General features: G+C 45.2%; 1 protein-coding gene across 1 annotated transcript in view; it reads right to left on the bottom strand.

The window, feature by feature from the left end:
- LOC135916357 (structural maintenance of chromosomes flexible hinge domain-containing protein 1-like) overlaps window positions 1–16,825 on the bottom strand; it is a 373,767-nt gene that overhangs the window by 39,823 nt on the left and 317,119 nt on the right. Inside the window, exons 42-46 of the mRNA XM_065449720.2 lie at window positions 15,797–15,882; window positions 15,599–15,718; window positions 11,069–11,170; window positions 6,941–7,020; window positions 3,629–3,732 (exon numbers count right to left, since the gene is read on the bottom strand). Of these exons, the coding sequence (XP_065305792.1) occupies window positions 3,629–3,732; window positions 6,941–7,020; window positions 11,069–11,170; window positions 15,599–15,718; window positions 15,797–15,882 (492 nt within the window). The remainder of the gene's footprint in view (window positions 1–3,628; window positions 3,733–6,940; window positions 7,021–11,068; window positions 11,171–15,598; window positions 15,719–15,796; window positions 15,883–16,825) is intronic.

The following is a 16,825-nucleotide window of genomic DNA, read 5'->3' as shown; positions in this document are numbered from 1 at the left end:
GAGTGGTTTGGATCAGAGAGCAAATGGGTATAGCCGACATTCTAATTGACGTTAAGAGAAAAAAATGGCGCTGAGCAGGTCATGAATGCACCGGTTAGATAACCGTTGGACCATGAAGGTTACAGAATGGGTACCAGTAGAAGGAAAGCGCAGTAGAGGACGGCAGAAGACTAGGTGGTGCGACGAAATTAGGAAATTTGCGGGTGCTAGTCGGAATCGGTTGGCGCAGGACAGGGGTAATTGGAGATTGCAGGGAGAGGACTTCATCCTACAGTGGGCATAAGATAGGCTGATGATGATGGTGTACCACGGCGTCTCGTTCCCAACACTGTTCGTAGACGCACATCAGACTTTTTTTGTAGCTTCAAGAAACTTGTCACAAGACTAGCTTTGGTTTTATGGGGTGGGCACGAAGCATCATGACCGAGTTGTATGCATTGTGGGGATGCACGACTCTCGCGCGTCCCCTGATATGTTTTTCCCGCATGGCGCGTTTCCTGTAATCCCGCTTCGGCACGTGGCCTGCGTGACGCCCGCGGCGGTCGATGTGGTTGAAGCGCAGCGCGAGAGATGGTGCGAGTGTTGCGCTGCTAACGCCGCCGACAGGCGGGGTTACTTGGGCGTGGGGAGACAAGGCGCTTCCTCTTTCCCGGCGGGTCGACTACCAGCAAGGACGTCCCGCGTGCACCGACCCATGCTTCTGCGAGACTGTCTCGCGTGGCCACCTTCGAACGCGCCACCGTCGGCGTGACCGTACACGCGAACGACCAGGCGTTGGGATCCAGCATGGGGCGAACATATTCGCTTGCTATGCGGTCGCGGTGAGTCGGACTTCTAGATTTGTCACGCGCCCATCGGCATGTTTTGTGGATAGCAACTCGGCTAGCAGGCATTGATCTATGAAAGGTGCAATAAATGCCCTTGTGATTGTTTGCACTAATGTGTTGTCGTTACTTTGTCCCAAGAGCACGGAGGACAGCCCACAGCATTTGCGCAGACGTACGATAGGCCACCTGCCAGATTTAATATAGCCATTATGTAATTTGGAGAAAAGCTACAAGCAAAACTTTCTATGCAATAAATAAAATGCTGTTGCAAAACCCAAGTCCCCTATTAAACTGAGAACCTCATTGGCACTCAGTATAACAGAACGTCAACCATTCATTAAATTCAGAGGGAAAGAAAGTTCTTCATTCTATTTAAAAAGGTGCTGAACTATACGTTAGCTTTGGCGAAAAAACACAGAGCACGGTTTAGCATATGTTGCTGTTAACATTTCAGCGAAGTTTTGCAATCGTGCGCGGCACATGAATCTCGCAAGTGGAGTGCAAAGTTGCCTTTCTCTCAAATGCTCTTTTGTCAACAGAAGCCTGCTTCTTACTTTTTCTGGATGCATTATTTCGCACTATAGCAGATTCCCATATGCGGCTGCTATTGGCCAATAGCCGACATCAGTCAAGAAGGCTGTTTGCATCAGTGCAATTCTTCCTACTGTTACTGTGTATATTTGACAATGTTTAGTAAACAGGCTGAAGTAAGCGAAAATGTGTTTTCGAATTTTGATAATAATTATGTGCTTCCGGGAGGAGCCGACTATTGTCTGCTCACGCTCGGCCATGGCCACCTGTGTAGGATCTAAACTTGGCCACCCTGCTAATTGGCATCGTAGCCGTTGGATCTCGCTAATTTCGGCATATTTTCAACATTCAACTAGCTTCAAAATGTGCAAAACTTAAGGTCAGACCACACGCACGTTTGCCAGCAAGTGCCCACTCATGGCCACTCCTGGTTAGATGCCTTCACAGACTTCACTTTGTAATTGCGCTTCAAAATGCGTAAGTTTGACGTGGCTGCTATCCATCGGTCAAGCTGGTGCAGGACAAAGCCGATTTGCACCATGTAGCACGGCCAGACTGGAGCACGTGAGTGCGAGCATGCATCAAGCCCTGTCGTGCACAAAGCAAACGCTGCGCATATGCACTGCAGTTGCATGTAGCTGCAGTCTGCTACGTAGCGTAGATACTACGGCGGCCCCGAGGTGCCACGATGAGGCCACTAGCTGAGCACACTGCGGCTCGCTGAGGACAACTGTGTTTGGCTTGCGTTTAGTGTGTCATAGTTGCCAAAATCAGAAGTAGTGGCGTCATGTGAACATCCAAAATCAAATTTATCTGTGCGCCATGGTGATGTCCAATAGGCGGAGTGTTGTGGGCACATCCCGCTCCTCCATTGCCTTCGCATTGAGGAAAGAGTGGAAGCACCGCAAAGGGGGTGTTTGATTGCCAATAACTCCGCTTCTGTCGAACATAGTCAAATACTTTTTGTGGCAAAACATTTCTGAAACAGCCCATGCGCAGCCGCATGTCGTTCTTTAGATGACGTCTTTAATGGAAACTTTCAGTTAGATGCGGAAAAGGGCCTCGAACAAAAATGAAGGTACTAACACTAACTTAGTTGCCAAAATCAGAAGTAGTGGCGTCACGTGAACATCCAAAATCAAATTTGTCTGTGCGCCACGGTGACGTCCAATAGGCGGAGTGTTGTGGGCACATCCCGCTCCTCCGTAGCCTTCGCATTGAGGAAAGAGCGGAAGCACCGCAAAGTTGTATTCGCACACTCCTAAAAGTAATGGATTGCACTTGCAATCTCGCCAAGTTCTTACAGCTGCATGTTTATAGCAATGCACATTACTTCTTTTTAAGCTAAAGCTTTCTTTGCCTATCTCTCTCCCTTGACACTGCGGTTGGCATCGGCAGTTCCAACTCAACACCGCTTCGGTTTGAAAATAGCATTTTCAGTACCTTCATTTTTGTTCGAGGCCCTTTTCCACATCTAACTGAAAGTTTCCGTTAAAGACGTCATCTAAAGAACGACATGCGGCTGGGCATTCACAGCTATTTCTTCTTTGAGAGCTTGTGATATATTTTAATATCAGTGGGAAACGTAAATATGATATTGAAGCGTTTTTGTTGGCTGGAAGCAGAAACTATTGCGGCATGCCGGCATTTTGCAAAAGCCTTGCTATTACAACTGCAGCATCAGCTACACGCATGCCAAGAATCTGAAAGTTACTATTTTTTATGCCGCTTTGTCGGAAAAAGTCCTAAGTTTGAAAGAAAGAATGCCATTGTGAACCGTTATCAGCATCAACTCGTCACGCTTTCATGCTTCGTAACTTCAGAGTGCGGCTTTTTTTTGTTTTTTTAAAGTGATTGGGGTTGAAGTGTTTGTTTTACCAGAATGATTCATTTGAATATGTTTGTTATATCTGGACGCAGTTTCAACAGGCAGGGTCAGAAAATCTAACTGCTATGAAATGTAGTTGTAACCAATATATCATTGTATCCGGGATCATTATAAATAATTTCAACTCTACATCGTTACTTCAGCATCGTCATTCCATCGTTGTCATGCCGTCGTCAATATGGGTGGGGGATCAGCATGTCCAAGTAACACGAGTTTATGTTGAGGGAAGATTTTCCAGTGAAAAGGTGCGTAACTTGGTTGTGTGTTCCATACTTGAAATGGTTGCTAAACAAGAAGAGCATTTTTTGCAAGCGTTAATGAAAGATTCACTAAGACCAATTCCCATAGCATGTGAGATCCGTATCTTTTTTTTTTTTCTCACCTGTTCGACAAACTTCAGGGTCTTTACGAAAGATGAAGTAATCTAATGCAAACTTGGGATTTCCTGTTGGAGTGAACGACTTGTTCCTCAGGTGCGGCAGGGCCCTGCAAAGTGCAACAGTGTATTGTCAAAGGTCTCTCCATCAACTTAAAATTACAACTTTTACAAGATTACCCCATTAGACAAATAATTTTTTTTTGTAAAATGTGAAATTCACATTGAAGACTACTGAAAGCGAGAGAAACGAAAAATCGAGCAGGGTACACTTCTAGCAGCACCCTACGAAATGCACTACCATTCTCAATTTCCGACAACTTCGACATGTATTAAAGCGAAAGCTTTTTTGGCGAACTCCACAGCCCTGCCCCGCAAAAAGTTTAAAAGTGCAAAGTAATGACATTTAATCGTTATGATGGTGTAAATGTAGATAATTGGTAGCTTTTTTTAAGTGATAAGGAACAATTTAAAACAGAAAAATCAAGGAGAAAGAGAATACCCATAGATAAACCTAGGGCTCCTTAGAAAAATGCTTGGGGAAGCTTATAGAAGGGGTGTGCCAATTAAATTTTGGGGGTGGGTCAACTTGAAATTTGGGGTTGTGTGAAATTTGTGGGTGGGCCACCTTAAAATTTGGGGGTGGGCCAAGTTGAAATCTAGGTGTGAGCCAACTTAAATTTGGGGGTGGGCCAACTTGACAGGGTGGCACTTGGCAGTGGCGGCAGCAATGGAACTGCATGGCTTACACTGCGTTTCCTCTTCTACACCTCGCAAATAGCCTATCATCAACCAACCTCATCAGTGTATCGGCAGCCCATGACCATCCCATGACTAACCACAAGTCTGCCTGTACGTCCCAGCCTATGTCAACACCGTACCACAGTGCCAGCTCTAGATAAACCTGAGGCAAGCACCAGGAGGCATCACATTGCAGCGCAGCAGCAACAGGACTGCACAGCTTACGCTGTGTCTCCTCTTCTATGCCTCACAGGTTAGACACTATGTCCGACTGAATTGTTCATGTTGCTTACAGTACTGCTGTTGCTAGTGCCAAAGTGGTTTCTTTTTATTGCCTTTTTGTTTGCTTTTGCTACAATGTCCCCTGAAGAGCAAAAATCTGCTGGAAGATTTGAAACAGGAAATTCGTCATATTGACATGTGTAGTTGTTTATGCTTAGCGTGCGCCCACGTTTTACCGCCTAACAAATGTTGTCGCATAGCGCAGGACGCGCCAAGCATGTATCCGACGTTTCTGGAATGTTATCGACAGTTCTGTCCGCTGTCTCGTCACCAAAACTTGTGTAATCTATTTGCATGTATGCAGGACGTGAACAGTGTAGAACTTTGTGGAAGACACGTGGGTCCCAGCGATTACTCTGGAACATTCGACAACTGATGTATAAAAGCCGACGGGCTTGACCCGCTGATCAGATTTTCGACAATTGCCGAGTGTGTTCGCCACTATCGTTGTTCTTTGAGTGTAGCCAGCTTTTGAAAGCACAAGTTCGCCCAATAAAATGCTAGTTTCGTTAATCACAGCTTTGCTGCCTTCTTCACCATCACTACTACGTGACATCTGGTGGAGGTGCTTTACGTTCATGTACCGGACGCCCCTGATAAGCCGTAATCCAAGCCTGGACCGCAAAGACAACACCAACATTGTCCTGGAACATAGAGCAAGCCGCCGGCTACAGCACCTGCCCTGGAACACGGACTTCTATCAGAGACGACTAAGAAGATTGTCCAAGAAGATCGTCCAAGAAGTTTGTCCAGAGAGGGCCAAGAAGAATGCCCCAATGGCAGCTGCAGCGGCCCCAATAGTTTTGCAGCAGCCCAGACAGCCACCCACCTTCTGTGGGGCTTCGTCGGAGGATCCAGAAACCTGGCTGGAGACTTTCAAAAGGATCTCTATCTTTATTAACTGGACCTCTGAGGAGAAGCTGCGCCACATCTACTTCTCCTTGGAAGATGCCACAAGGATGTGGTTCGAGAACCGGGAGTCGACCCTTACAACGTGGGAGCCGTTCCGAAGGAACTTCTTACGAACCTTCACGAGCATCATCCGGAAAGAAAGGGCTGAGCTTCTATTGGAAGCCTGAGTGCAGCTACGAAACGAGAATGTTGCCGTCTGTTGTTGCGCCTGCACATGGAGTCCTATGGATGGGCAAACGGGAGTCATAAAAGGCCACGTTATAGTCACTTCTGCACTATAAGCGGTCATGTTATAAGTAGTACAGTGAAATTTCGATATAGCAAACTTCAGAGGACTGCGGCAAATTGTACTTTATTCTGAAAGATCATTATAGCGAAAGCCCCAAAATTAACCATTCCGGGCATCAGTTGTCGCCATATGAGCTATCCATGAAAATGCTGCTGTCGGCTTTCGGCATGCCATGGATATTCATAGATTCCACTGCCATGCACCACCGAAGTACCGTATGGTAAGAGTGATACGCACAAAACAGGCGCCAATGTCGAGAAAACTACCGACAATAATGTAGCTCCATGTCGCCTACAAAGCACAATGTTTCTTGTTTTTTGTTTGTTTTTCATGTTTCTTGCCGTGGATACCGCAACTCGAGGCAGACACTTGAACTATGTCAAAGTGCGAGCATGGGTGAACGACACCGTCTGGAAAGTGCGACTGTGTGGCATCCCTGTGAGTATGGAGGTTACATTTCACCATGCTTGTAGCTAGTACAGCTGCAAAAGAAGCATGAAAGAAAGAGGCAGGTGCAGAAAGAAGGGCGAAAGGAGGAAGAGACATGCCTCCATTGCTAGGAGACACTTTTCTGGGTGAAGCATGCACTTGCAAAACCTGATGCGCCGTCACCTCCACTCGCCCGCATTCTTTTTTTCTCTGGCACTGTCTCAGGTTTTCCGAACACATGTGCCGTGACGTCCGCTATCTGAGCCTTGTCTGTTAGCCTACTTTTTCGGCTGACATGAAGGATACTTGGAAATCTAAGAATCCCCAGATTCCTGAATATTAGTTCGTAGTACTGAGGCGTTGTTAACATCACATGGAAACTGAATAACGATTATTATTCTGAGTTCAGTATTCTGAAGTTCATAGTACTGAGATATTTTTACATTGAAACTATAAAAAGCCACAAGGAATTTCTGAAAGGTTCGTTAATCCGAAAAGTGCGTTAATGTGTTCGTAGTAACGAGGTATCACAGTACAAGCAGTATTTCAACCATTCTGTTTGCACTCATTTTCCTGTAATGTCAGAAACTGACACAATGCACAATTATAATTACCTCATAGTGGTTCAATACAACACTAGTATCACGGGTACCCACACAACTTACTTTGCTGTATTCCTCTTAAAGATTGAGTCCAGAGCGATGACCTGTTGCTTTCCATTTGTTTTGCGATATATGTCCTTTGCCTGGAAAACAAAATGAAATATACTGTAGTAGCGAAGTCTCTACACATTCAGTTTGGAGCGGAAGCATATCAAAATTGATCCAAGAGGAGCAAACAAGCAGCATGCTGGAAGCTACACATTTTTTTTATATCGTCTTCCCAATGTATGATCACTAGGCCTAAAGAGAACGCATGCTCAGCAGGGTTACACATTATTGTCGAATTCCAATGGCAGAGTCAGAGCAGACGACCAACTCTACAATTGAGCACATCAGTACGGCACAGAGGGACACCTCTAAATCTGCAATTCAAACACAAGCCCAGCCGCCAGAGCAAAGAGGTGCTCGCACGAACCATGCAACCAGATATACAGCTACCTAGTGTCCCTTGTGTGCTGGTTCATCAGAGCCTCCTCTACTAGCAGCAGCTTCTCCATGATGCATCATGTAGCACATGACACTGAAGGCATCGAGACAGGCAGCAACACAAGCACAGACCAGTAATGAAAAATTTATTTTCTAAAAAACAAGGTACAAGCGAACCTACAAAGGGAAAGTGTACAGAAAATTTTAAAAGAACTTTTAAGAAATTTTCGACTTCCGAGTCACAACTTGGCGCTCTTGAAGATACACTTTTGAAGATAACATGTAGATGGACGACGTACTGAAATCCTAATGAAATGCATAAGGGGACGGGGCAGGTGGGTGGATATGCCCAGAGGTGAACAGGAGACGAAGCTAATGGGCACATGTGGTGACAGCGCTGGTGTGCAAAGTGTGGAGCACTGGGATTATAGAGAGCTGTAGGGCACTGTCCAACTCAAACATCAGTACAAAGCAAAACTGCCTCTGTCTAGCAGAGAGCAATGCTGGCAGGTTGCGGACACGGCTTTGCAGTAGAAGCATGCGGAGAGAGACGGCATACTCAATGGCCGGAGCTATTTTTCCCAGTTGCTTCTTGCCAGGGTTACACTTCAGCCACTGTAGCTACGCTATGGTTGTACAGTAAAACCTCCTTAAACCGTACCCACTTAAACAGTAGTTTCGCTTTAAAAGTAGTAAAGTCAAATCACCGACTCAGCGGCCACTGAACATAATGTGTTTTGTATCTGCATAAACCGTACCAGCTTATTGTGTACGTATTGGTTAGCACGCAGCGTTTCCACTTTTCGTCGCAAACACAGCGGTGCGTCGTCTCCATAGGGTGGCCCTGCAGAACAACTAGCCTCAGAGATTGGAACAGTGGCCTCCAAGCACCCTGCGCGTTTGCGCGTGAAGCCACATCAACATCATTTCGGCGGCGTGCCAGAGAGTGTTGTGGCGTCGTGCAAGCGAGGACTCGCGCCATGCCGAAGCTCGGATAAAAAAGACGCCGGATGCTCAGCATAGAAGAAAAATTAAACATCGTTCGTACTATCGAACGTGACACAAAGAAGTCAGCGCTGGCACAGTGTGTGGCATTTGGAATGCGAAGAAGTTGCGCGGCAGCGCTGCTGTGATCGCGAAGAGATGTCGGCTGCAAGGTTCGACTTTTCGCTATCGTTGCCTCGGTTGTTGCCGAAGTGTCGGCTAGCAACAGTGATGAAGACGACACGGAAAGCAACAGCATGGGCGATTCAGGCCCGACATTGGCAGAAGCTGTGCGTTACGTCAGGCTCATTAATGCAATCGTCGCAATGAGAACAACACCCCGCAATGAAAAAGGCGCCCCGCAACTTCTACAGCGCTGCCACGCGCATGCACGGAGACTACGTAACGCCAACGAGGAATCTACCATGCGAGTATTTGCTGAGAAGAGGGGGCTGGCTGAAAAGCTGCCGCGCAGCTTCAGTAAGTTTGAAGCCGCTGTTACTGGTAGGCTGCCACGGCATCAAACAAAAATAACACTTGTCACGCCAAGTGAATAAATACTGCATGTTTTTTTCCCCTTTCATCACACCCTCTCTGAGTTCCGTTTTTAACAGGTAAGTAGAAGTAGTAGTAGAAGTGGTCAATCTCATGCTATTTCGGTTAAACAGTACTACCGTTTAGCACGTACTTTTGCCGAGCTGCTGCCAACTACGGTTTAAAGAGGGTTCACTGTAATAGTTGTACCCTACTAGACTGCACCGCAACAATCCACATTTCCACAATCTTCTGGAAATGAATATACCGTAGAAGTTTGTTGATATGTTCTCATTACGTACGTTTTCCCACCACCAATATTCGCCATCGAGAACACAAAAAATGAACCAATAATGTTATGCTTATTTTTTACCAGTTCATATGTTCCCGGAAAACATGATTTTTCAGCAGCAACGTTCAGTATGCTGCTAAAGTGTGATCGTATAATACATTTTCCAACCTCTTGATTTCGGGTAAACAAGATAATGCGCGATGCATGCACGATCGAGAACACTATGTAGCTGCCCACCATGGCAGCTTCACCGCAATACTCGCCCGCCCACCTTCATTACCATCAAATCTTCCCCAGGATTGTCACAGGCGGCATTCACAGCTATCACCGCCAATCCTGCTGCGATAGGCATCTTCACCTATCTGTTTCACAGTGCGTGGTGCCATTAGAAGCGTAGTGCACGCTTTTAATAGGCAATAACCGAAATGCGCTCACGTTCCCTGCTGCAGACTGCGATCATATGTTTTTCAGCCGCTAGATCACATGTGAACAAAAAAAGGTGCCAGGCGCACGCGATCAAGAACACTATATAGCCGCCCGTGTCACGTGAAAACACCAGCGCACACAGTTACTTATTCCAGTACCAGCAAATCGCTGCCCGGGTCGTCACATGCTGTGTTCACAGCTATCGCCGCCAAACTTATTCTGATAAGCATCGTCACCTATTTGTTTTACAGCGCGTGGTGTGCAGTGGCATTGGTAGCATACTGCATGCTTTTAGTAGGCGATAATCCAAATGTGCCACCGTCGTCTGCTGCAGGCGGAGCGATGTAGGCATGTTTTGTTTCAGTGGCATCCAGCGTCGCCCACCAGCTCGATTTCGTTTCGGTTTCCCATCGCCCTCTTAAAACACTATGCAATAGGAAAACAGCAAAATGCCTCTAGAGCCGTGGGAGCAACACCAGCTCGATGCGCGTCGGCACCTTGTGCTGCAATGATCCGTGCAATGCTTCGCGTTACATACATAGGTGTCAACAATAGTTGAGTCTGTCAAATTCTTTTATTTACGTTGGGTCATACGTTTTCCCGTTTAGCATGTTCTTTCTCGCGTTTTTTTCCAAAACGTACGCACAAGGATCTACTGTAGCGGTTAGCCTTCTGACATCAACAATGGTGAGTGGGACCAGTCGTGCCAATCGCGATGAGTAATGTTTGCTTTTCGTGTGTAGTACTAGTCTGACATCACGGCAAGTAACTCCCAGTAGTTGTACGCTGTTACTTACAGTCTGTTCTCCTCAAACCACTACATCCTTACAAATAGCTACATCCTTACAAGCCTGCCAGGCTCAGGGGGCAACACTGATCATCACGCCCAATAAACACTGACGAACGCAGCTGCTCTTGGTCAGTCATCATTCACCACCACCACCACCACGCTGCAGAGGGTCTCTCTGACGGAATGTGCCTCGATGGAGGTGCCTCTTTTCACTTTTTTTTTCGCTCACTTCTCTGGATTTGTGGAGCACAATCGTGGGTGAAGCGGCTAGCGACAACTTGCGGCGCATTGCACGAACTCACAATACTCTCTGTGGCTTTCGTGTGGGTGGGACACACTGTGTGGTAATAGTGGCAGATACGAACTCACATAGGCAAACTTTTTACCCCGTCATGGCATCGTTCATTTCAGGGGAACTTGGCAATGCAATTGTCCCGATTATTCTGTCGTCCAGAAGGCAAAAGTTTGATCGATATATCCGGCATGCGGTGAATAAAATATTGTTAAATACGGTTCTTTTTCTCATAGTCCTAATGTACAAGTTGATATTCTTTCGTCGACTCATCGTAACTGGACTGCACTACAAGAGCATAAATAAATTTTTTTTTTCAATTTTATTTACTTAACGCCTATGACAGACCTAAATCCTAATCTATACAGTAGAAAGAATGCCCTTTACCTTGTCCATGGTCTCAGTGACAACAACATCGATGTCCCCTCTCATGTGCCAGGACAGGACAGCAGACACATCATCCTCTTCCACCCAAGCAAGATGGCCAATCTGTGAAAGTCAATCAGCAAGACAGGCCTATGGTTATAGACAAGCTAAAAAGTGACATTATGAAGATGCAGCATATGATGCTGTCACATACTGTGTGGACCAAAACAATTTTGGTATGTTCTAGTGGCATGAATTTACTAAGAAAAACATGTTATTAACAAGGCTAAGGTTCTATTATTTTCAATGATTTTGCTCGAAGTGGCAATCAGCTATGAAGAAGAGAAGTCAGTGTAGCCATTTGCTCTTTTTGCCTGTACTGTGCCTGTTTACAAACAAAGCTTATCTGTATCCCTGGCAGACTGCCAAATTTAGTGTCCCTTCATAAATGTGCACTGTGCTTTATTAAGAGTTACTTTTGCTAACAGCTTTGTGCCATACAGCAAAACAGTGTAATTTGTCATTGCTACAGAAAGCTTTTGAAAAGCAAGGCTGTCCTGTTACCTAAGCAACCCCACACATGTCAAGGTGGAAAGTACTGAACATAGACAACAGCCCATGGAAGAAACAGTACAATTCAGGACTAATTGTAGAGGCTTGACTCAGTACACCGCAGAGCTAGTGTAACCGTTGGTCCACGTCATTCCACTTTCGATGATGCGATAAAATGGTGCTTCAGGACTTATTTCCGTTTTTGAAAGCCCGAGAAACCCCTTCAGTGCAGCATGGGCCAGTTCGGCACAATTGGTGCATCTGTAGCAACACTGCAATCACTAATGTTACTTTCCTTATTAGGAAAAATACAGTTGATCCCAGATATACCAAATGACACACGTCAACTTGTTGTCTATATAAGCAGTCATAAATCCCTTAGGAAATCTTATGCAAAAGTACCCATACAAAAGTATACCGCTGAACAATGTGTGTATCAAACTCCCATTCAACGCCAAATACAATATATTGTATCTACATGTAAACACAATATGTAAGGCTTTATCACACCCCTGCAACTGCACCTTTAACAGAGACGCAATAACTTTTTTCACTGCTGGAAATATTAAATGTTGACAAAACGGCACTGTTTTGGCAGATGCTATAAAAGAAGACGTTGACATGCCATGGAAGAACAATGAGCAAGGTGCATGTCCCAGTTTTGCCTGCTGAAGATAGGATAGCTTGTGTGAAGTGCACATTCATTATCAGCATGAGCAGATTACCAGGCTGCTTCAAAAATACGGAAGGCCTCCCTTCCCTATCCAATACACATTCCACAAGGAAACGTTAATGACACTCAATCTTTTCGCTGAGCGGCTCCGAACATGGGTATGCTTGTCGTCAAGTACGCTCAACAGTTTCACTAAACTTTCTTGTAGGACAGCCTCCAAATGATGACACTCGTAGTCAATCTGCTTGTCTGACTATTCTGACTTGTCTGTTCGTAAGATGGGTTGTTTTACCGATGACAGATTCAGCTTTCATGAGCATCCAAATTAGTCTGTGAGTGTGCTCCTTTATCTTGAAGCTTTTTTTTTTTTATCACTCTCTTTCCAACCATGATAATCACAAGTGATGCCCTGGCTTCTATTTATGCTTACAATGAATGCACAAATTTATTTCAACTTCCATGCCATTTCTTTAGGGGGGACAGTGCGATTGAAATAATTTTCATCCTCTGTTTTCATCAATGTCAATGAAACTTTCCAATCTTATTAAGGTTCTTGTGCTGACTTAAAATATGTAATTAGTTGTGTTGTAGGTCAATTATTCTTTACGATAATTAACATTACCCTTTCATTGGTTAAGGCCACAATGAAAAATAAGTGGCACAATAAAAAATTATTTGTAAGGCATTTTTGCATTTTTAGATAGCATAAAGACTAAGGAATGAAAGCTAGCAAGCACATTTTTTGGCTGGCCTTTAATAGATATTTTATAGCCCATTGAATACAAGTCGGCAAAATATGGCAAACCATGTGGCAGATATTGTTGCAAAATAATTAATTTCCAAAGTGAAAACAAAAAATTTGCTTGTTATACTGCATAGAGTATACATTAGGCTCCGTTCTGCAAAAAAAAAAAAAAGGCCTGAATATTACATGGAGCCCAAAATGTTTGGAGAAAAGTACAAAAAGCAAACAGCATTATATATGAGGGGACATGGCATCCAGAACAATTTTTGATACTCGCTCTAGACACATGATACTTTCAGGACACATCCAATCCTGTGTGCTGCTTAAAAATAAGGAGTTTAGACTTTTTCTGAGATCAATAAAAAAAAAGTAGTTACAATTCTCCTTGTGTTAAAAATGTGGTATGTCATTTGCAAAAAATGTACTGCAACAACATAGCTAAAATGAAACAGGTATGTTCCTGGATGTTCAAATACTGCAAGTTTCCACTTGGATGTTTGTATCTGTACTTTAGCCTAAGTTGAAATTCTAAAGTTGCAGCTTTAAGAAATGTGAATTCTCGTTAGTGATTTTTACAGGATTTCAAAATATTTAAGTGCCCTAAGACACTATGTCCCAGTTCTTGTGCACTCTCAGACTCGCCTGCATTCAGAGAAAAAAAGAATGACGAGAATTGAATGAGTAGAAGAAACACAGTACTGATCCCAAAATTTGAGACCTTAAAAATTCTATACTGGAGGAAAAAAAAAACTGGGAAAATACAAATTTCAAGTTTCAAAACCGGGAAATAATCATTAAATGTAATTAAAAACACAAAATTATTCCGCTGATGTAGACATTAGGTGCACGTATAGGCTCGGAACAGAATCTGGAATGCACCAACACGAACCCGCGTACGTGTGAGAGGCACGGGAATAGGCATCGGCACATCGTCTGCTGTCTCCAAAGTAAACCTAAACGCGGGGATAGAGGGAAATGGTTAGCTTCGCCACAGTGACTTGTCTCTGACGTGATCTTGTCGGCTCATCTAAACCTTGGGATAACCGCCTCCCTTTCTTGCTGTAGGAAGTAGAGACGACTTGCACTTCGCTTTTCGTGAACACGTTCGGTTTTAAAAAAAAAAATTTATTTTCAGGGAGGGCTGATTTGTTGCTTACATTGTGGAGTTCTCCTCCGTACTCTTGGGACGAAGGAACGACAACACAGTAGTGCAAACATTCACAAGGGCATTTATTGCACCTTTCATAGATCAATGCCTGCTAGCCGAGTTGCTATGCACAAAACATGCCGATGGGCGCGCGACAAATCTAGAAGTCCGACTCACCGCGACCAGATAGCGAGCGAATATGTTCGCCCTATGCTGGATCCCAACGCCTGGTCGTTCGCGCGTACGGTCACGCGAATGGTGGCGCGCTCGAAGGCGGCCACGCGAGACAGTCTCGCAGAAGCGTGGATCAGCACTCGCGCGGGACGTCCGCCGCGTTCGCCAGTCCGCCGCTCAAAAGCGCGAGCCTTTCTTTCCCGCGCCCAAGCCCCGCCTGTCGGCGGCATCAGCAGCGCAACACTCGCGCCATCTCTCGTACGGCGCTTCAACTACTCCGACTGCCGCGGGCGCCAGGCCACGCTGCGGGCGAAGCCGCCCTGCAGGGGACGAGCTATGCAGGAAAACTAGATCTCAGGGGAGGCGTGAGAGTCACGCATCCCCACAATGTTCGCAATATGATGAACAAAGAAACAGCATATCAGCGGTTGTCGAAGTAACCTACTGCCAGGCATAGCAGACAAGCTCATCTGCTAGGTCTAGTTGCCATAGCAACAGCCAATCAGAAGACTCCTCTCAGCACCCGCCGTGGTTGCTCAGTGGCTATGGTGTTAGGCTGCTGAGCACGAGGTCGCGGGATCGAATCCCGGCCACGGCGGCCGCATTTCGATGGGGGCGAAATGCGAAAACACCCGTGTACTTAGATTTAGGTGTACGTTAAAGAACCCAAGGTAGTCGAAATTTCCGGAGTCCTCCACTACGGCGTGCCTCATAATCAGAAAGTGGTTTTGGCACGTAAAACCCCATAATTTTTTAACTCCTCTTAGCGCTGGGATGCTGAGCCAATAGGAGGGTCACGTGCATTGTGAGCTTCGTCAGACCGGTGCCTGATTGTTTTATGTTTGCGCTTTTTCTATGCGGCAATCATCGGCGAGGATGCAGGGAACTGAAAGGTGGAACTTTGAGCTTTCGAACGATACTGAGATGCGGCGCTCAGCGGTGGGAAAGATGAGAAATAGCTCCGTGAACTCCGGTGTTTCTATGCGATTTAGGGGTCGTTTCTCGCCGTCCGCACTGACAAAATAATTTTTTTTGGACACTTAGGGTGCGCCTTTGGGCAAATCATTTTGATACAGTGTAGATTAGGCATTGCAGATTCCGAAACAAGTAGTTTCCAAAAATCGACTTTTTTCCCCATGATTTTCGGTTTTTAAGACCCATGTCCCCCCTTAAAAACCCCGGAAAAGAAATTTGGTAGCCACTGGTTGACGGGATGGCAACAACATTCTGGCAATTCTCAGACAATGAAGTTTCTTTTACCTTTCCAAGTACACCAGGCTCATCAGGGTAGGGTGAAGGCAGGTAAGCACGCCTGTTCTTATTGTCCAATGCCTGCTTCTGCTGCTCGCAGATCTTTAGTGCAGGGCCGACATGCTGCTCCTTAGATATAAAAGCAGGGACAAACATGTTAATTTCTTTTAGTTGCAAGCAGCCAACTGCACCCACAACAGTACCCACCTCCTTGATAAAATTGCTGTTGAAGCCTATCCTCCTTAGTTCACCTCTGTATTTTGATTCTTCTGTCTGGGCGTCACGTATTACAGCTGCAACAAAAGAGAAGGTATTCTTTTTTCTACAAATGTTCCATCTACACAATCTACGCAAGTCCGATGTTTCTAAACCCAGCTACATATATGCAGACAACAACAAACTACTATGTTTCTCTTCAAAAAATGCACAATGAAGTAAGACGTCTCACGCTTCTTTTGTGTAAGTTGCTTAACCATATCATGGATCATTCACACTATGCTTTATTCTCTTTGGAGAGGGGGGGGGGGGGGCAGAAATGGTAATTAAAAATATTTTTTTGTTATGCACAAAAACCTTTTAATGAAATTTCATGGGTACACATAGTTTATTTACTCAGCAAAATGTCACGATGGGCACTAGCCGGTAGACATGACCAGCCATTACATTAAAGGAGTACAGTAAAAACTTGTTAATTCACAACTCGTTAATTCAAAATTTTGGATAACTTGAAGTAGCTGCCGTAGTCTGTCCAACAAAATATTGAAAGCAATATGTAACGCATCCTGCTAATTCACACTGAAATCCACACCGCCACCGGTAATTCAAACTCTGCGCCATTGTGGATGGGAGGAGTGCACGGGAGCACGTTGCCGTCGCCGCATGGGCCATGCAGCTTTGCTCTTTTCATCTGTGACCCTTTTTTTAGGACCGACTGGGGAGAGATGCATTTGTGCCGTTGAACACCGTTGAACATTGAACACCGCCGTTGCAGGTTGGTTCTCTCCCTCTCTCTAGGCCTTTAAGATAAAAATGTGGATGCGGCGCTGAATGCTTTTTTTCTCTTTCTTGCTTTTTTCGTTTTACATCTTGAAGACTATGCTCTTTCTCTACATGGTGTTCTGCCGAGAAGCAGCACCAGGTAATGTCTAAAAAATGGCAGCCATGACGTTTATTGGCGCTCGCAGTACCAAAAAAGTATGGCCTTTGACATTTGTGGCTATTATTCAAAGGAAAGCG

Source organism: Dermacentor albipictus, chromosome 5 (genome assembly GCF_038994185.2).
Source record: "Dermacentor albipictus isolate Rhodes 1998 colony chromosome 5, USDA_Dalb.pri_finalv2, whole genome shotgun sequence".
NCBI lineage: Eukaryota > Metazoa > Arthropoda > Arachnida > Ixodida > Ixodidae > Dermacentor > Dermacentor albipictus.
Note: the sequence above shows the minus strand (reverse complement) of the source record. Positions and strands in the feature narration are given on the sequence as shown.